Genomic DNA, 21,705 nt, shown 5'->3' with positions numbered 1-21,705 from the left:
GCCATGAAGTAAACATGGGGGATGCAGACAATAAACAAGGATAATTCTAGACTATGTTATATAGTACTGTATAAAGGAAATAAATAGGGTCCTATAATAATACTATATTTTGGAAACCCATTTTAGGCCTAAAATGCTGAGCTGTAAGAAATGAGAAAGAGCTAGTCCATTGATAAGCATCGGGAATAGTGTTCCAGACAGAGTGAACCTGAGATGGCAAAGAATTATGGTTCATTCAGGGACTGAAAGAATGTTGTAACTGGCTGAAGAGCTGCAACAAATGGTAAATGTGGTTAGAAAGACAGGCAGGGGGCAGTCCTGTAGGGCATTTTAGAAGGTCATGGTAAAAATATGATTTGATTCTAAGTGGAGGATGGAGTGGGAAGTGGGAATGGTTTTTAAGCATTTTCTAAATGATCTTTTGGGTTCATATGTGGAGAATGGGTAGTAGAGGCAAGAGTGGAAGCAGGGAAGCCAGTTAAGAGGTTATTATAGTCTAGATAAGAGATATGGGGACTAAAGAGATCATAGAAGTGTAAGCTGTATTTTGGAGGAAGAATTTATGTTGCTTATTAGTAAACTGGGAGATGACAGGAAAAAAAGATTTGCAAGCCTTTAGCTTAGCAAATGAAACTTTGGAGGATGATAGATGTATTATCTTGGTTGTGGAGATGTGTATACATATTCCAAAACTTACCATGTTTGTACACTTTAAGCATGTATAATTTATTGTATGTCATTTATAGCTCAGTGAAGCTGTTAAAATTTTTCCAAGGTTCTGGCTTAGCCGCCTATTTAGATGGATGATGGTGCCATTTACTGAGATGGGAAAGACCGGTAGGAATGGGTTTTAAGACAAGAAATGGTTATCAAGATTTCATTGTGGGTATGTTACATTTTAGGTAAGTATGAGGCATCTACATAGTTTCTTAGGCAATATGAATAATTTATTATGTAAATCTGAATCTTAGGCAAGATTTGGGTTGGAGGTATTAGGATTGTTAATAAGTAGGTGATACAGATATTTAAAAGCATGGAAATGGATGGAATTTTGGTTAATTGAATGAGTCCTGTGATATGAAGACCGGAACTTGGGAGGAGTGGAGATGGAGAAACAGCTTCTAGAAACATCAGCCTTTAAACTGGAATATGTATACCCTTGGGAGTATACCTGGCATAGGCAGTTTTGAAAAAATTTCTAGGTCCTTAGCTTCTATATATACTCTTTCTAGAACCAGTCTGAAATTGGCCTACGTGCTCAAGCATATTCTCCTTCCCCACCTCCCTTTTCAAATTCATATTTTTCTACTTGTCAGAGGATAAGTTTACATCTTACTCATCATTCAATGGTAACATTGCTTCCAGGGTGCCTAATAAAGGGGAATTTGGACATACTTGTTTTGGGAAAGAACAATATTTGTTTCTTTAATGGTTACTCAGAATTTTATGAGATTGCCATGGGTGTGTCTACCCCTATTTTAAACACATTTCTGTTAAAGTGTGGAGTGAGAATTGGTGCATGGTGGTCTGTATGGGAATGTTCTGAATTCTGGTATATTGTAGAACGGAGAGGTGCGAGTAGATGATCTAGTTGGGTTGTTTGTTGGGGGAATTTAGTATCTTCAGGTTTTTATTTTTGGGCTGGTCAGATTCTCCAGAGAAGAGTCTTTCCGTTTTCCTCCCTGGAGAAAAGGTCTGACTAGGAGCTTAGTAGCAGAAGAGGACTGGTGGGGAGGGGCCCTCTTCATTTACTGTTTGGTCTGTATGTTTCTCATGCCCACAACTGTATTTGGTGTCCTGTAGTCTAAAGATGGTTTTATTCTTTCCAGGCTTTTTCCCCAGGCAGTTGCTTAATAGCATGAAGTGGAATAGGGCCTCTAGAGATATTTCTTTGCCTCAGACAACTTACACCAGCCCTTAGTCCCTTCATTCTTAGTTCCAAGGTATCAGGTGCTGCTTCTTGTGATTTTTTTGATGATAGTGCAGAATAAATTGGTTTGGTTCTGAAGCACTCCCACTACTGACTTGGAATTTTAATTTTTATATAGTGAAATCTGTCTCTCTTTTGGCTTTTGAAATTTTGAGTTATGCCTAGGAAAACTTTTCTTCCCCTACCTCCACTCTAAATTATGAAAATGGTCATATTTATTTTCTGTAGTACTTTTGTAGTTTTATTTTTTTTAATGAAATTTTTTTTATTTTAGGGAGAGAGCATGAGTCGGGGAGAGGGGCACAGGGAGAGAGGGAGAGAGAGAGAGAGAGAGAGAGAGCTTTTAAAAAAAATTTTATTTATTTTAGTGAGAGAGAGCTCGAGCAGGGAGAGGGGCAGAGAGAGAGAGAGAGAGAGAGAGAGAGAGAGAGTCTTAAACAGTCTCTATGTTTTGCACAGAGCCTGACTTGGGGCTCAATCTTGTGACCCTGAGAGCATGACTTGAGCCGAAGTTAAGAGTCAGACCCTCAACTGACTGAGCCACCCATGTGCCCCTTGTAGTTTTATTTTGTACATTTTATTTTTAATTTATTTTTTATTTTTTGACTATCTCTTTTACATTTATTTTTTAATTATTTTTTTCCCTTTTTTAAAATTTAAATTTTAGGTAACATACAGTACAATATTGGTATCAGGAGTAGAATTCAGTGATTCATTATTTATAAACAACATCCAGTGCTCATCATATGTGCCCTTCTTAGTACCCATCACCCATCTAGACCATCTCCTACCCATCTCCTCCATCAACCTATATAGTTTGTTCTCTAATTATTAAGAGCCTCTTGTGGTTTGTTTCCCTCTTTTCCCCCTCTTCCTGTATGTTCATCTATTTTGTTTCTTAAATTCCACATATGAGTGAAATTATATGGTATTTGTCTTTCTCTGATTGACTTATTTTGCTTAGCGTAATACATTCTAGATCCATGTTGTTGCAAATGGCAAGATTTCACTTTTTGATGGCTTAGTAATATTCCATTGTGTATATAAACCACATCATCTTTATCCATTCATTAGTCAGTGGACATTTGGGCTCTCTCCTTAGTTTGGCTATTGTTGATAATGCTGCTCTAAACATTGGGGTGCATGTATCCCTTCAAATCTGTATTTTGTTTTTTATCCTTTAGGTAAATACCTAATAGTTCAGTTGCTGGATCATAGGTTAGTTCTATTTTTAGTTTTTTTTTTTTTTTTTTTTTGAGGAACCTCCATACTGTTCTCCAGAGTGGCTGCACCAGTTTGCATTCCCAGCAACAGTGAAGAGGGTTCCCCTTTCTCTGCATCCTTGCCGACACCTGTTAATTCTTGTGTTGTTAATTTTAGCCATTCTGACAGGTGTAGGGTGGTATCTCATTATTGTTTTGATTTGTATTTCCCTGATGATGAGTGGTGTTGAGCATCTTTTCATGTGTCTGTTAGCCATCTGGATGTCTTCTTTGGAAAAATGTCTGCTCATGTCTTCTGCCCATTTCTTAACTTGTTTTTTGGATGTTGACTTGGTAAGTTCTTTGTAGATATTTGGATACTAACCCGATATCAGATATGCTTTTTGCAAATATCTTCTCCCATTGTGTAGGCTGCCTTTTAGTTTTGTTGATTGTTTTCTTCACTGTGCAGACTTTTATCTTTATGAAGTCCCATTAGTTCATGTATACTTTTGTTTCCCTTGCCTTGAGTGATATGTCTGGTAAGACGTTGCAGCGGCTGAGGTTAAAGAGGTTGCTGCCTGTGTTCTCCTCTAGGATTTTGATGGTTTCCTAGCTCACGTTTAGGTCTTTCATCCATTTTGAATTTATTTTTGTGTATGGTGTAAGAAAGTGGTCCAGTTTCATTCTTCTGCATGTCGCTGTCCAGTTTTCTCAACACCATTTGCTGAAAGACTTGTGTTTTTCTATTGGATATTCTTTTCCTGCTTTGCTGAAGATTGATTGACCATATAGTTGTGGGTCCATTTCTGGGTTTTCTATTCTGTTCCACTGATCTTTGTGTCTGTTTTTTGTGCTGGTATCATATTGTCTTGATGATTACAGCTTTGTAATATAGCTTGAAATCCAGAATTGTGATACTTCCAGTTTTGTTCTTCTTTTTCAAAATTGCTTTGGCTATTTGGGGTCTTTTGAGGTTCTGTACTAATTTTAGGATTGTTTGTTTTAGCTCTGAGAAATATTTTGCACGTTTTAAATTATTAGTTGTGTGGAATATATTTTTGTTCAGGGTATGGCAGTAGGACTTAAATATTTGTTTTCCTCCAGAAGGATAGCTTGTTGTCTTAATACAACTTTTTGAACAACTCATTTCTGCCTTGATTTGAACTGGCACCCCATGATACACTAACTTTTTCTGTTTGTGTTTTTGTTTTGTTGTAGTCAAGTTCATATAACATAGAAATCAAAAGTTACCTATTCCTTTTTGATCAGTATCTAGAAACACTTATTTGAAGAAGGCTGACTGGCATAAGCGTACAGTGCCACAAAGGGAGGTGAAGGAAAAGATGGAAGATTATCCTGTCCACTTCCTGGAGACCCTTTTCCTTTTGTTCTCCTGGTTTACTCTGGGTGCACTGTTGACTAATCTGCAACTACTGGACTGAATTGAGCTAAAGAGCCGAGGGCACGTGTATGCTTTTGTGACAACCCCTTTGTATTTCTATGAAGCATTCCTTCTTCTTCTAAGTGGAAGTTAGAACTGGAGGCATTGTAACATGACTGGTTAAAGGGTTCCAAGCATGTCAGAATCTAATGTGGATTTTAGGGTTTGACATACACTCTTTAGGTAATAAAATTTATTAGCTAAAGTAAATTTGCTGACTTCCTATATTGTAGGATGTCTCTGGTTATTTGTCTCCGTGTTTTGAAGAGCTGGTAACTATTTCTAGTGACATTAGTGATTATTTTTTATTTTCCAATAAGTCTTTTATTTAAATACCATAAACTAAGGGAATAGATGTTCTTGTTTTAAGAATAACGTGGCTGCCTTTTCAGTCCATCAACATTTATTTGACTGTCAACTTTATAGATAGGCCTTTATATTGTAAGAAGATATAAAAGTGGGAAAATACTTCTTATCCTTAAAATAGTTTGATAAAGGACTTTATCATTTGCTGTCTGATAAAACAGCTAATAGTGCTTGCGGTATATTCACACGTGTAACTCTAAAAAAATCTAAAAGTTGTCACCCTAGCGGAGCTTACATTTTTCCAAAGGTGGCCCACATTCCTCAGGCTTTTGAAACCATTGGAAGGCTGTTAGCTGCTCTTATATTTGGCAGCCTCATAGGAGGGGAAACCGGTGTTTGGGCTTTTGAATACTTCTCTCTTTTTTTTTTTCTGTGGCATTTTTTTTTTTAACAGCGGAGCTATTGGAGTGTTAGTTTTGAGTGGCACATTGCTTTGTAGACAACGTAAGTGATCAGTTATTCAGGTGATTCACATCATGCTGATTTTATCTTCTGCTTCTTCCAGATGTCATCATTGCCAAGAAGAGCAAAAGTCAAGGTCCAGACTGTGGTATCCAAAGATGAATTCTCTTCCTTCTCAGAGTTGTAAGCATATTGGTTTCCTATGGGGTTGGGAGAATGATGTATATTTTAAGGACAAATGCATTCTGTCACTTACTAATGTAAGTCATTTGGGTTGAGGAAGACTGTTGTCTTTTTCATTCATTCACAGGACAAATATTTATTGAACTCATGTTGTGTACCAGGCTCTGTTTCGGTGTTGGTGTTCAACTATTGAACAAGGAGAGAGAAAGTAACCAAGTGTATACCATGATATTTACACTAGAGTGTAAGCTCCATGAGAGCAGGGAGTTTTTTTATATCACTTCAGAACAGGGTTTCTCAAAATCAGCACTATTGACCAGATAATTCTTTGCTGTGGAGACTGTCGTTTGTATTGTAGGATGTAGTAGAGACCAGGAATGCTGGTCTCTACTAACTAGTGCCAAAAGGATCTTCCCAGTTTGATAAAATTGTCCCAGTTGTGACCATCAAAAATGTCTCCAGACATTGCCGGATGTTCCCCAGGGGGATAAAATTGTCCTCAGTTGAGAGCCTCTGCTTTAGAGCACTGTACTATATGTCCTGAAGTTATTTGTTAAATAGTGACTGATAAATATTAGGCAGTAATAAGTACTCTAAAAGAACATTAAACAGGGCAAGGGATAGCATGGTGAGTGTTCTGGTCAGGAACCATCTTGGATACAGTATTGAGGAAACTTCTTTTGGAGGATGTGGCAAGAGATCTAAATGAGATTTGGAAGTAACAACTTGCAAGGATATGGGGATGGGTGTTCCACATGGAAGGAGCAGCAAGTGCAAAGACCCCGAGGCAGGAATGAGTTTGGTGTGTTTAGGCAACAGCAAGACAAGGGTGGCCAGACAAGAGTCACCAAGGCTGAGAGTGACTAGAAATGAAATTGGAATGGATGGGACCTAATAGGCCTTGACAAGGTGTCAGCATCTTATTTTGAAGTTGTCTAACTGGACCAACCTGAGTTTGCTCCTAGGTGAGTCACAGATACACCAGGTGGAGTTGTCACACAAAGTAAACTTGATCTGCAACAAGTAAGGAGATCACTGGGAATATCTTGCAAAGCTGTGACTCCCCAAAAGAGGGTGAATAGGTACCTTTTGTTTAGGGTTAGGATGACAAGAGAAGCCTTGTCATTGTATGTGGAGGTGGGCATAAGGTCACACATGCACCTTAAGGAAACATGCCCATACATACATTGCATGTTATGTAAGTGAGGCTTGTGGCCCTCCTTGGGTGGAGATTTTAGTATTGTAACAAGGTAAAGGTAATTGCTGGACATTTCAGGGGTCACCCTAAGGTCTGTCTGTGCAGGTGCGAGTCAGGTTTAGCCTAAAGGGACTGGGTGGTCTGGCCCTGCAAGAGGTCTTGTCAGGGAAGTCCCATCACCTGAAGGGTGGTTTTGGGTTTCATTTGCCTGATTTAAGGGATAAGTTGCCAGAAAGAAGAACTTAAAGGAAAATGTAAGACGGGAAAAATGTTAGTACAAGCAAGTGGGCAGTAAAGGTTGGGTCTTGGGGTCTAGCTGGTGACAGGGGGTTGGGAAGCCATTGGAAGGTTTGGGCAGGAATGTGACATGATCCAGTTTACATTTCTAAAAGATCATTCTGGTTTCTTGGTGGAGAGCAGACTGTAGGGGAGCAAGAATGGAAGCAGGGGATCAGTTAAGGAGATTATTGTAGAAGTCTAGGGTCCTGGAAGTGAACGTGGTGAGAAGTGGTCTAATTTGGGATATATATATATTTATTTATTTAAGTTTATTTAGTTATTTTGAGAGAGACAGAGAGTGAGTGAGCTGGAGAGGGGCAGAGAGGGAGAGAGAGAGAATCCCAAGCAGGCTCCACGATATGGTCAGTGCATGGAGCCCGATGCAGGGCTTGAATTCACTAACCGTGAGATCATGACTAGAGCCGAAGTTGGATGCTTAACTGATTGAGCCACCCAGGCACCCTGGTGCTGGCTTTTTATGTAATTTAGGATGTTTCCTACAGCTGTTTCCCACTCTTTACATTGGTTTGAGGAACTTCATTTAAATTAATTTGATTACCACTTAGGAAATTGTTAAAGTGCTTTTCATTGGTATAATAGCAAACCTCACAGACTGTGGTGTGACACCACCCAGTAACTTGCGTTAGGTAATGAATGATTTCCTCTGTCTTGAGAGAGAGAGAGTGTGTGTGTGTGTGTGTGTGTGTGTGTGTGTGTGTGTGCGTGTGTGCGCGCGCCTGTGGGTGCATGTGCTGTATAGGTGAGAGGGGAATGGAGACACCTGTGACTCATCACATATCTGGACTATTTTTACATTGGCCTTTGATCAACTCTTGTTTCAGTACTTAGCAATATGTATTCATAGCTTGTACTCACATCATTCCATTTTATATTAAACACCTCCTACCTTATTCTTTTTTCAAGAAGCATGTCTTTTTGCCTTTAACATTTGGCTTCATTTTTCCTTCATTTTCTATCAATTTACTCCTAGATCATCTGCCTCTGAAGAAGATGACAAGGAAGATAGTGCCTGGGAGCCCCAAAAGAAAGTCCCCAGAAGTCGTAAGCAGCCTATTCCCAAGGAATGCAAACCAAAGAGGGTGCGACGGGTAAAGAAGACCACCCTACAGATCAGTGATGGCTCGGAAGGTGTGGCTGTTAAGGAGGAGCTGGTAGGTGCTTTAGTTAGATGGAGAGAACACTGCAGTGCTTTCCTAATTGGCAACTCTACTTTCTCCTAACAGAGAGAAGGATGAAGCAGGTAGATGACAAAACTTCTAGGGCAGTGGTATTCTCTGCTGTGGGCCTTAATAGTATTTATCATCAGATCCACTGTATTGGAATGGAAAGGGTATTAATCAACTGACATATTTTTTGCTATAAGCAAACACTATATCTCTACCAATCTGGATTAAAAAAAAAAGCCAAAAAATAAGTTATAGACTTTATTGCATTACAAAAAAATTAATGCATCTCCAAAATCATTCTCTGTGATATTCCTTTAAATAACTGCTTCCATAGTACATTTGAAAGAATACTCTTTTAATATGTAACAGAAGCCTGACTTTCCAGGGACATATTTATTATGTATGGTTGGGGACATTACATTGTACTTTCCTGTGCCCTTGGATAGGGCTTTTATTTAAATCAGTCTTTTCTCCTATTATCCTCTGTTTCTTCATCTTTGCATACAAACTTTTCACTGAACACACTTTTAATGGGCAAAATGGGCATTACCTATAGCTGAGAAAGTATTGACTTATATCATCTCGTTGGCAGAATTTGGAGGTTTTTTCATTAAGCATGGCATGGCTTTACTTAAAGGTAGCTTGATTGCCTAACCTATGAAATATCTCTTAGTTCAGTGGTTGTTGGTATTAGAGTCATAAACCCTTTGAGAATCTGATAAAAGTTATGAACGCTCTCTTCCCATGCCTGTCTTCTAAATTTTAAAGTATGGTTCAAGAAGTTACAGTTTAAGAAACCTTGTCATGGTGATTTCTTGATCCTTCAATGATGCTCAGTTATATGTATAAGGGGAAAAGAGAATTCAAATAGAAAGTCTCTCACTTAAGAAACATTCTGGGGAGCACCTGCGTGGTTCTGTCAGTGAAGAGTCCGACTTCGGCTCAGGTCATGATCTTGCCATCCATGAGTTCGAGCTCCGTGTTGGGCTCTGTGCTGATACCTCGGAGCCTGGAGCCTGCTTCGGATTCTGTGTCTCCTTCTCTCTCTGTTCCTCCCCCGCTCACACTCTGTCTCTCTCTCTCAAAAATAAACAGAGATTTAAAAAAATTACATTTAAAATAAGAAACATTCTGGGAAGTTTTTAGAATTTCTTCCAGAATTGTCAAAATTCACGTTTTATACCTCAGTGAAAGTACTTTTAGCATGTTAGAAGATTTCATTTCATTGGATTTGGCATTTTGCTCCTCTAGCCACCACCAAACAAAGTAATTGAAAACCTTATTTTGGGTCGAGCTAGAATTGGTAGCCTGCTGATAACTTTGTTTTTACTAAACATCATAGACAAAATTCATCATTATTTAGTGTCTTCCTCTCTGTGTTGCTGGCATTGACCAACCCATTGGCCACTCCTCTTTGTTTTTTGAAGACTTTAGCTCAGCTCCTACTTCACATCTCTCTTTGCCACCTTCTGCCATTGTTTGTAGTGATTTCCCCTTCACTGGGATGAGCTCCCTAATGCCCTATGTTCCTGGTTCTTTGACCTCCTCATCTCCAGGGACTGTTTCGTCTTCTCTGCCTCTATCACCCCTCTCATGAACTCAGCCTGAATCCTGTCATCATTAGAAACTGTTACCACTGGCATTCTTATTCAGCCATCCCACTTTTGGGGCACTATCTCACCATTTCCTGTACTCCCAGCTCCCTGTTTAGGTACTCTCACTGCCACTGTTTTATAGCCTTGACACAACTTCTCGCTGGTAGCTCTCAACCTGTGGAACTCGAAAAAATGTCAGTGACAAGGTCACTCTAGTGTTCTAGTGACAGCCCCTGTTCTAGACCAGTTAAGCCTGGAAAGAATTGGGGTTAACCTGAGCATCCCTGGTATTACTTTCCTAAAGCTCCTCAGGTGACTTCTGTGGACAGCCAGGGCTGAGAGCCATGACCCAGATCTGCATCACAGATCACTGCCAGTCAGCCCTTTTCCTCCCTTACCTAGTCTAGACTACATAGTGTCTCATTTAAATCACCTTTTATTAGTCACACCAGTTTTGCCCTTCTTGCCTTCAATTACACGTGGCTGATCAAACCTGACACTGGGTGAGCCATCGCCTCTCTTCTGCCAGCACCGAGCAGCTGACTGTTGCTGAAAATGGCCTGGACCTAATTTGTTTTCCTTTAAATTCATAATCTCAGACCTCAAAATTACACTAAAAATACCTGGTAGACTCATTTTTTTTTTCTCTGGCAGATTTGTTTTTCCAATTTTTTCTCTTTTCTTCAACTTCCTAAATTTCTTCCTCCTCTTTCCCTCTCAGCTGATGACATTGCCTTTTGCATATTTGAGAATATGTGGAGCTTCTTGTTGTCTCACAACCAGGCTAGCTGTAGTTGTGTTCACTGTCCTGTTACAGTGAAGGAAATGTCATCCCTCCTATCCAGAGTTAGTCCCACCGCTGGGGCTGTCAATGCCATCTCCTCTGGATCAAGGTCTGTGTCGTTAGGCATCCCCTTTTTTCTTGTCAACTTTTCTTCCAGTGGCTCAGTTGCTACAGAGTGTAAAAATGCTCTTTAAAGTCTAATTTTTAAGAAGCGTCCCCTTGACTCCTTATCCCTCTCCAGTTCTCTGACAAGCTCACACAGTACAACACGAGGCAAGGCCAAGGCCTGCTGATTTGACTGGAAAAGACACAATGAGCCACGTTTTTACCTTAGTTTACTACTTACGGAGACAGCAAAAAGAAGAGGGATCTGATTTTTCTTGGATTTAGTCATAGGCTACATAACAACCATTTGGAGTGTTAAGGCTGATTGAAAAAACCAGTGAAGGCAGAAGAGAATGAGCTTTGATTATTCAGTCTGCCAAAGATTGAGGTTGAATATAAGGAGGGAAATGTTCTGATGGAGGCATGTTAAACTTGAGTATGTCACTAAGACAGGCTATAGAATCTTATAAAATGGGGAGATATTTCCCTATGTTTTTGATAGTTTAGATCTACATTTCTCAAAATTATTGGTCTTTGAACCCCTTTACACTCTTAAAAGTTACTGATGACCACAAGGAACTTTTGGTTATGTGGGTTTTTGATACTGATATTTACCATATGAGAAATTAAAATGAGAAATTAAAATATTGGTCAATTTAGAAATAATAAACCTATTATATGATTATGCAACTAACACTCTCGTGAAAAAGAAGTATATATTTTCCCAACCAAGTACAAAAAATTAGAAGAATGGCACTGTTTTACATTTTTGCAGATGTCTGACTTACTAGAATATGACAGAAATTGTATAAAGAACACCCGCCTCCACACAGATACGTATTTGGAAAAGGGAGAGGTGTTTTAAAAGCTTTCTTCAGATAAATGTGGATATTCTTATTCGATGCAGTACCAAAACTTAGGAAATGGTAGTTTCTTAAAAGTTTGTTTCATTGTGGAATCCGAAATCAAATTAATGAATTTTTTTAGACGATTACATTAAAGCCCTTTGGTCTGTGTTATTTGGATGGATCTTTCACCCATGCATGTATATGTGACATAAAGTATATCAGTCTTTTGCAAAATATCGGTTCACTAATTTATGCAGATCTCCCAAATGTTAGCATCTTTCCTTATCTGATGATAAAATGTTACGTTTATTAATATAATCACCAGTCTCATCACAGTGTTGGGAAGCTGTCAAGTTCACAGTGTATACAAATTTTTCAAAATCCTAATTTTCGCTTTTAAATATTGAATTTTACTGTTGGTTGCAAATGTCAGGTGTGTCCTTACAGTGACAGTCTCAGTTCATTTATGAGAAAATGTCTGCCAGATCCCAAGTCTGAAAATCCATAACTTGTCAGTCATTATTTCAAGTAAACATGGTGGTGTATGGAAAAAGAAGCCAGTTCAGTTCACAACTGACACAGGTGCAGGAGAGCTTTGCTCCAGACGACCGGTGCACATCTGTATGCACCCGCATGCAGCAGAAGTGCTTTACGTGGACTGACCAGTTCAACATAGAGGATTAAAGAGGTGTGTTTTCAAGGAATGAAACCTTAAAAATTAGTAATTTTTAACTGCATTGTGAAACTCAACATTGTTTTATTCTGAGTGTGTGGCTGTGAAGGGAACGGTGATTGCTAGTACTGCTTTGTGTCATTGCCTTTGGGTGTTGCTACCGTTGCTCTGGTACCATCGGTGAATGTCAAAAAAAAAAGGCAAATAATGTCTTAGCGTTATTTTGAATGGAGTTGGATCTCATAGACCCCCTGAAAGGGCTTCAGGGCCCCCAGGGGTCCATGGACAACACTGAGAAACACTAGGTAAGTCTTACCCAAAGACTCCAGAGAGGATACCCTTAAGGGTCTTTATGACTGTTGACTTTTCTTCTTTTCCTCTTAGTCATTTTACTTTTTCTTCGTTTTTTTTGTCTGCTTCCTTTTCCCTCTCCTAGGAGGTGGTCTAGGTGTGGTAGTGGTGGTGTTCACAGATATTTTAGTGCTTACCCTTAGCGAGGCAACATGATCAGCACTTCAATTGTATGAGCTTACTTCATCCTCACAACAACCCTTTGAGGCAGATGCTGTTGTTATCCTGACTTTATAGATGAGAAAGCCAAGGTGAGAAATGCTAAGTGACTTGCTCATGGGTAACATATAAGTCATGGAACTGGGTTTCTTTCTTTTTTTTTTTTTTTGACGTTTGATTTATTTTAGAGAGAGAGTAAGAGAGAGAAAGACAGAGACAGAGTGTGAGCAGGGTGTGAGAGAGTGTGACAGAGTGTGAGAGAGAGAGGGAGACACAGAAACACAGAATCTGAAGCAGGCTCCAGGCTTGGTGCTGTCTGTGCAGAGCTCAAAGCAGCGCTCGAACTCATGAACTGTGAGATCATGACCTGAGCCAAAGTCGGATGCTTAACTGACTGAGCCACACAGGCGCCCCTGGAACTGGGTTTCTAAGTTAGCAACATGATTTTGTCAGCATTTCAGGAAACAGTATATCCCTCTTGGGTGGTTTTACATCAGCCGTGCTCATAAGAGTGGTTTAATAATTAATGACATTTTTCTGACTCGTATCATCACTCCTCAGAGGTTGAAGTAAGTAGGCACTTAAATGAGAATCAGAAATTTACTTGATGAGCATGGATTCAGATTGGGAGAATTAGATAAATCCATTCTTTTGGGTCTATTGAATGCCTACTGTGGCCTAGGTATTATGTTTGTCACAATGACATCAAATGTTTTAAATGCACATATCTAAGGTAGTCTGGTCTGTCCATCTCACAGGAGGGCTATCTTACCATTGGGACCAAAATACTCAGAATCTGTATGCTAAGCTTTCCTCTTCCTTGCACCTTGCTTAGAAGAATGCTGGTCATATTTGCTTTTTACAGTTCCTCTTTTTCTTCTCTTCTGTGGCTGACAGCCCTCTGTATGATTGACACCTTCTTTCTTTTGCTATGTCAAGTCATATGATCAGTTATTATCAACTCTTATGGACCTAGGACTTGTTCTATTTTTGTATCTCTGTTCTTACCCATTATGTTGCAGCTAAAAATGTAATACCCAGAGGGTTGCATCATTTCCAGGTTAGGTGGTGGGAGGGGTGCTCTTTATTGTAGTTTCCAGTATTTTCAGTAGTCAGGAACTCTGGAAAAATACTTGATAAAGGAGAGAGAATTGGATTTTGACTGAAAAATAGTTTGGGAATTCTTGCTTTGGTTGAGTTTGTGCCATCTGCATCACTTAGGCAACCCCAAACAGGCTAGCTTGTGAAATTGTAAACTCCTTACAGGCAAGGTCTATATGTTATTTACCACTCCATTGCCAAAATGAATGCCAGGTATCATTCCTTCACACTTGAGCTGTCACGAGGGCTGGGGGCGGTTGAGAGAGTAGCCCCTGAACACTAGTGTGGACTGCTACTCAGACTCATCCTAAAGAAAAACTCCTGGCACTACTCTGCTGTCATGCCATGTTTTCTCTTCCCTAGCCTTCTGCATAAATTGGTGGCAGGTATAGCCTGTTGAGTTTTATGAGTGTGTGAGTGTTACTTTTTTCCCCCAAAGAGTTGACTTTTGATTGTAGGTTTTAAATCTTGGTTTTTCCAGCACGTGTAAACTTATCCTTTACTCATTTTTAAAAATTAAACTTTTTATTTCTAGATAATTATAGATTCACATACAATTGTAAAAAACAATACAGAGACCGTGTACCCTTTAATTTCCTCCAGTGATAACATTTTGCAAAACGATAGTAAAATATTACAACCAGGATATTTACATTGATAAAATCCAGGGATCTTATGAGATTTCTCCAGTTTTATATGTGTATATCTGTATGTTTAGTTCTGTGCAGTTTTATCACATGTATGCCTATGTGTATCCACCATCCAGAACAGTTCCATCACTACAAGGATCCCTAGTATTGCCTAATATTTGCCTTTTTGTAGCTGCATCCACCTGTCTCCTGACCCTTACCCCAGTCACTGACACCCAGTAACCACTAATTTTGGGGGGAATGTTATATAAATCATAAATCATTAATATTATGTAAAATTATTAAGTGTGTAACTTTTTGCAATTGCCTTCCCCCCCGCCTCCATTCAACATAGTTTCCTTGAGATTCTTCCAAGCTATTGTGTGTACCATAATTTGTTTCTTCTTATTGCTGAATAATATTCCAGAGCATTCAGTTTTTCTCTTTTAATTCTCATGTGTTCTATTTACCATTTGATAGAATAACTCTGTGGCTATTGCTGATGTTGATTTGGAAGACAGAAAAAATAAGTTGGATACTGTGCAGACTCTGAAAACAGCAAAGACAAAACGGAAAAATTCAGCTCAGTCACCTTCAGGTCAGAGGACCAAAAAGCTAAAAGTTGATGAAGAAGGCAACAGGGCCAGCACCATGGAGAGTGGGCACGAGGCTGCAGAGATGCCATCCACAAGCACCATGTGGGAAGGTGCGTGCAAGAAGGAAGAGAATGGAGATGACTTTACATTTGGTCAGTCCCCTTTAAAGAAAATGAAGACGGAAACATGTCCCCAAGGGCAGCCTGTGAGGCTTCCAGCAAATGCCACCAATATTAAGGAGGAGGTGGAAATGAACTGGGACATAGTACAGGTATGTGCAGTTGCTTTCTGGCGTTTTAGCTCATTTGATTCCTTTCTGTTTCACTAAATAGGAGTGGCACTGGCTAAGGAAAGGGTTGGGAGTTTTTAGTTCTCTTTTGTTTTGCCAGTGATTTCCGGAGGCTTTGGGCACTGGTTCCTGTCCGAGGTACGCCGTTGTGTATTATAGCACTCATCATCACATCATCACCAGCTCTTGAACTATGAGCTATGACCTCAGGCAAGGTTGGTCTCTGCCATGGTGTTGGAGTGAACATGCACTTTATAGAGAGATTGTACCAACAGACTGGGCCTTCAAAAGTTAATTGTTAAGTTTTTGTTTTGAACTTGGCCTGTGTTTCCCTGTAAAAGTAGGTGAGTGATTAGGTCATTAGCCATTAGTACATCTCTAACTCGTAATGTAATGTTGTAATATACTATAAACAAGGCCTAGAAATTTCTTAGGAAAATTCTATCTGAATTTCAACTTGAGCTGCCATTGACTTCTCCCAGTTTCTTGACTGGCTTTGGGGATGGCAGAGAAGACCTGAAGAGTGACTTTTAAAGAGTGGTTCTCAACCTTCTATGTGTGCCAACACACTCTGGGGGACATTTCAAACTTAATTATGGCAGTGCCCATCCGGGTAGATGGGCATGACCTCCCTCTTTCTTACCTGTCTTGTGGTGATTCTGATGTAACTTCTTCTGCTTCTGTGAATTACTGCTCTGCATCCTGGGGCCTCTGCTGGCTTCTCAGCCTGGGACTGTGTGTGGGTTACCTTTTTCTTCAGAGGAACTTTTTTTACCCATGCTGTCTCTTCTATTACCTATTAGTCGAACATCGCCAGTAATTTTTAATTATGATTTTTCTTTTCTCTGGTCCACTAAGGAATAGGATGCTGCCTCAGAGTTTTCTTCTCATCTTTGTTCCTCAAAATAGTTCAATGTTTCTTGGAGAAACAGTGTATAATTAGGCTCCTTTGTATGCCATCTTTATTCACTTAAGCCTACAAAGAAATGTTTTAAAAGGATGGTTTATGGACCACCTGTATCCGATTCATGTGAAGACTTTCTTAAAATGCAGACTCCTTGCTTAGTTCCAGTCCAGACTCACAGGGACAGGTGGATATGTCCCACTTTCCTTTCACTAACACTTACAAGCTTATTTCTGTTATTGACACAGATCTGCCTCTAGTAGTGGACAGTGAGCAGGATGGAGGGAGGGGGGAAGGTTTCAAAGACGATGAAGTCTCTTGAAGTGTGGTTGTAAGTTCTTCAAAATTAAGGGCTCCTTACTCTGTGGTACCTTGCTTCACACCCATCCCCTAATCTATGTAACAAAAAGAGAAGAAAATGGTCCTGCCTTACCCAGTTGTCTCTTGGTTACAAATAATACAAAACTACTTGTAATGAGTTTAAAATGAAAGGAGTTTATTTATTACCAAGAACACCGAGGTCTTTCAAAGAATGTAAGGGACAAAGTGTGATCAAGTCTCCTAAAGGCCTTGAACCAGAAATTGGAAAACCATGAGGACTTGAGGAAGATACTTTCTCACTTCTCTCTCTTTCCTTTCAATTCCAAGCATTGTTTTCTCCTCCCCTCCCTTGTCGGAAGTGATTTTTGACAGCTCAAACAAGCGTGTCCTTGGAATCTGGCACTCCTTGCTTGTGAGTTAGGAGAAGTGGTTGCTACAGCGGCCACCTTCACTGAGCACCCTGACAATGAGTAAGCTCAGCATTTTCTAGGTGGGTTTAGGGGTTGCCTGGGGAACTTCAGGTGTGATTTGCATTTGGGTTTTTTGTTTAACCAGATGTAGTCATCCTTGTCCAACCCTGAGTTACTTTTTCAGACAATTCTTGTGATATATATGGATCTTTTTCATTCCTTTCTTATTCCCCCATAAGCAGCAGAGAATAATTTTATCTTGGCACTGCATTCCTGCTTCCAAACATGGTTGACAACAGTGGCAGGTGTTAGGGGAGAGGGGATTGAGAAGAGTGAGATTGACCAGTGCTGAGTCTGATGATCAGGAAGGCCTTGAACCTGTGGGTGAGGACCAGACTCATTGAAATGGCTTTGATATGCATATTATCTGCCACAGGACACAATATATGGCCAAGGTCTTTGGGAAATCCTGAAAAATACTTAGTAAGGAATGGTCAATGGAAATTAATTATATAGAGATTATTAATCATTACTAATTGAACATGTGGGAAATGTCTTTTATATTTCTTTCATTTTGTGTGCTGTTCCCCATGGCTCCTGCCCACCATGACACCATGACCTTCTGTTTTTTTCCCTTCGTGGTGTGTTTCTCAACTCTGAAAAGTCCACTGATTTTTCAGGACATCACCATCTTGTTTGGGGACGGAAAACTGCATTGCCATTACTTAAGTACTTAAGTTATTTATAGACTTCATTAGAAACATACTTTGTGTCCATTTCTTAATCAGGCTTTGGGGATCTCTGGATCCCTTGAGCAGAAGCAACCTATTCTTCAGCCCTTTCCCCAAAACTACAAATGTGTGGTCACTATCAGAAACTGGTTTTTGTTAAACACATTATATCATTATGCAAATATAATATAAACACCATGACCTTTATGAGAGTTTGAAGAGGTGACTAACTACAACCAATTTTTGAGAAAAATTAAATGCTTCAAAATGATGATTGCTATTATATAGTTTCTTTATTTTGAGGGGGCTGGAAGTAGGTGAGTAGAACAGCCACATATAATATATTAGTAAAGTTTGCTAAATTAGGTAGGAAAAGCAAGCCAACCCTCTTTATTAGCCATTTTTCTTGCAGGAAATGATCAGGATGATGGGATGACAAAACTGGGGAAAGAAGGGGGACAGGAAGGAGGTGGGTGTCTCTAAATTGGCTTTTTCACTGTAGTTTTGCACATAAGCACACACCACCCATTAGGTTACCTGTTGTTCCAGGAGAGATTCAGTACAACAATGGAATTAGCCCTTTTTGTTTCTTTAATTCATCTGGTATTTGTGATGGGCTTTAAAAAAACCCCAAAAAACTGAAGGGTGCCTGGGTGGCTCAGTCGGTTGAGCATCTGGGACTTCAGCTCAGGTCGTGATTGTGCTGCTCGTTGGTTTGAGCCCCATGTCGGGTTCTGTGCTGACAGCTCAGAGTCTGGAGCCTGCTTCTGATTCTGTGTCTCCCTCTCTCTGCCCCTCCCCCACTCATTCTCTCTCTCTCTCTCTCTCTCTCTCTCTCTCTCCCCCTCTCAAAAATAAAAAACATTAAAAAATTAAAAAAAAACTTTTTGAAGTATGTATACAGAAAATTATACTTAAGTGTATAGCTCATGAATATTTGAAAGTGTGACCATGTAACAAGCTTCTAGTTCAAGAAACAGAACCTTACCAGCATCCTACAGTACTCTATATGGTTTTCCAGTCTCCTGTTGTCTTTCCTATAACCACTATTGATTATAACAGCATAGTTTTTCCTTTTGCAGTCTTTAAGGAAGCTCCTGTGTGTGATAAAATAAGTGATATAATAAAAATAAATAGACCAGGGTAAAGAGAACAGCAGGAATCAAAAGCTTTTCAGAAAGGAGGTGTCCAACTGCTGATTTGGGGATGATTTTGAGTAGAAAATTGCATCTCTCAATTCTCATTAGGGTTGAATTTAATTTAGATGTTCTTTTAAAATGTAGATGCTGCCCAGGTGATTAAAGCTATAGTTTGTTGATACCCAGATGTTTTCTTTTTTAACTGAGGGAATGGGCATATAGATTTGGAGAAGTAAATCTCAGGACACTGGGAGAAGTCCATTTTGTTGGAAGTTTTAGACACCAGAGGGCAGTATGAAGGCACCATGTTTCATCTCTAGTGGGATTCAGGAAGAGAAGTGAGGATGTTTGATTAATTTATATTTTTGCCTGAAAAAATCATCTTGCTTTGCACATATCAGATTTTTGAAAAGGTAATATAGCTTGTGGAACTTTAGGCAATTTAACTTTTTTGGACCTCAGGTTTTCTGTCTCTAAAATGGGAGCACTAATACCTATCATATAATTTGAATTAATGCTGAATAAGCGAAAATGTTTAGAACATAATAAGCCCTATTCAAGTGTTAGCTTCAAATGACAGTCACAAAAGGTGCTTCTATTATTTAAGTGTTAGGGTTGAAAAAAATCTTGAGACTGACTTCCTTTTTACTTTACTCTCAGTCTTATCCACCAGTTAACTATAAACATTATTAGATATTAGTAAATGTGAATAGTTTAAAAGTAAAAACTATAGTACTCTGCCTTACCCCTACCTATCCCTAAGGTTTGGTCTCTGCTTTTAACTCCTTTAGTTATGTCTTTGTTGTTCACCTCGTTCTTCTAAAACACAGATTTCTGGGCCCCACTCAGAGTTTCTGGTTCAGTGGATCTGGGTGGCGTTCAAGAATTTGCATTTCTGACAAGTCCCCAGGTGATGCTTATGCTACTGGTTTGGGGACAACACATTGTGAGCCACTTGCTCTAGTCCACAGATCTCATTGACTCGTAAATGTCACAGGGTTCATAGGGGGATTGACTCAACAACTGCAATTCAGTAATGAGCAGATCATTATTGAGTGGGTTACTGTTGAGTATAGAATAATGTTCAAACCTATATGGAATTCGTCCCCTATCTCCATCCACCTTTCCATTTCTCACCTCATCTCAATACCCCTTGTACATTTTAGCATTACTGAACTTAGAGCAATTAAAAAAAATTTTTTTTAATGTGTATTTATTTTTGAGAGAGAGAGAGAGAGACAAAGCATGAGCGGGGGAGGGGCAGAGAGAGAGGGAGACACAGAATCCGAAGCAGGCTCCAGGCTCTGAGCTGTCAACACAGAGCCCGATGCGGGCTCAAACCCACGAACCGCGAGTCATGACCTGAGCTGAAGTCAGATGTTCACCCGACTGAGCCACCCAGGCGCCCCTGAACTTGCAGCAGTGTTAAAATGTGCAGTGGTTTCTCATCAGTGGCTTTTGATATGCTGTTCTCTTCCTGGAATTCCTGCCCCTATTGGCTGCCTGGAGGTACTTTCATTCTCTTTGGTGCTTTTCCATCGCTGCAGAGTTAGATGTTTCTACCTTTCGTTTGCTCTTAAAACAATCCATATGTGCTTCTGTCAGAGTACAGATCACACTATATTTCAACTTGTCTGTCTTCTTTCTAGCTTGTAAGCTCCTTGGGAAGAGGGACTTGGTTTTTTACATTTGATTTTCACTGGCTTGGTATGGTTATTGGCATATAACATGAGCTAAAATAAACGTTTGAGGGCGCCTGGGTGGCTCAGTCGGTTGAGCGTCCGACTTCGGCTCAGGTCACGATCTCACGGTCCATGAGTTCAAGCCCCGCGTCAGGCTCTGGGCTGATGGCTCAGAGCCTGGAGCCTGCTTCTGATTCTGTGTCTCCCTCTCTCTCTGACCCTCCCCCGTTCATGCTCTGTCTCTGTCTCAAAAATAAATAAACGTTAAAAAAAAAAAATTAAAAAAAAAAATAAAATAAACGTTTGACTAAATTAAGACAGAAGAAATTGGGTGATTTGGAGGCCCAAGCATGGTGACTGCTTATGGAGGGAGTTCTCTTGTCTTAAATTTCAAGGAGCAAATCTATACAAGCAGCAGCATACACTCCCTTAACACATATGATGCTTCTGGATTTGTTAGGACCTAGTATGACCCAGATGTGGAAGTTGGACTGAGTTGGAGCCCCTTTCAGTTAACGGTAGCTGAGGTAGTTTAGGGTAGTGGGAACCCGTAGGTTGCTGTAACAATCACATGGTTCCAAAATAATGAATATTTTGGTCATTTTCATTTCTCCAATCTATCTTTCAGAATCTGGCCTATCTTTTAAGAAAGGGCCAGCTGAAATACTACCCCTGGAGAAAGTCTTTCTTGACTACCTTTCTCTTTTCTGAAAACATTATATCACTGGCACATCCTGTTTTATTTGTACTTATTTACATTAACGTTTGTTCTCCCTTCTAGATTGTTTACTCCTTTAGAATAGTGATATTTGTTTTTATTTGTTTTTATTTGTTTTTATTTGTTTTCAACATTTATTTATTTATTTTTGGGACAGAGAGAGACAGAGCATGAACAGGGGAGGGGCAGAGAGAGAGGGAGACACAGAATCGGAAACAGGCTCCAGGCTCTGAGCCGTCAGCCCAGAGCCTGACGCGGGGCTCGAACTCCCGGACCGCGAGATCGTGACCTGGCTGAAGTCGGACGCTTAATCGACTGCGCCACCCAGGCACCCCTAGAATAGTGATATTTGGAACCACACTTGGGAAGGGATTTTAAAACTGTGCCACAGTGGCTGGACTTTTACCAGTAGGTAGATAAGAGTCATTGGAGCCTGTGTTCAGAAGAAAAAAAAGAGAAAAAAATACAGAATTCATTAT

General features: G+C 39.8%; 1 protein-coding gene across 5 annotated transcripts in view; it reads left to right on the top strand.

The window, feature by feature from the left end:
- Positions 1-21,705, top strand: part of SRBD1 (S1 RNA binding domain 1) — a 385,358-nt gene that overhangs the window by 1,272 nt on the left and 362,381 nt on the right. For 3 of the 5 annotated variants that reach the window (XM_053200547.1, XM_027072539.2, XM_015074725.3), the window contains exons 2-4: positions 5,448-5,527; positions 7,996-8,176; positions 14,917-15,303. In XM_053200547.1, coding sequence (XP_053056522.1) covers positions 5,448-5,527; positions 7,996-8,176; positions 14,917-15,303 — 648 coding nt within the window. Of the gene's footprint in view, positions 1-134; positions 284-5,447; positions 5,528-7,995; positions 8,177-14,916; positions 15,304-21,705 lie in introns of those variants that run through there. The other 2 variants (XM_053200548.1, XM_053200549.1) reach the window with 2 other exon arrangements.

Source organism: Acinonyx jubatus, chromosome A3, assembly GCF_027475565.1.
Source record: "Acinonyx jubatus isolate Ajub_Pintada_27869175 chromosome A3, VMU_Ajub_asm_v1.0, whole genome shotgun sequence".
In the NCBI taxonomy this organism is placed as follows: domain Eukaryota; kingdom Metazoa; phylum Chordata; class Mammalia; order Carnivora; family Felidae; genus Acinonyx; species Acinonyx jubatus.
This window is presented reverse-complemented; position numbering and strand designations above follow the sequence as displayed.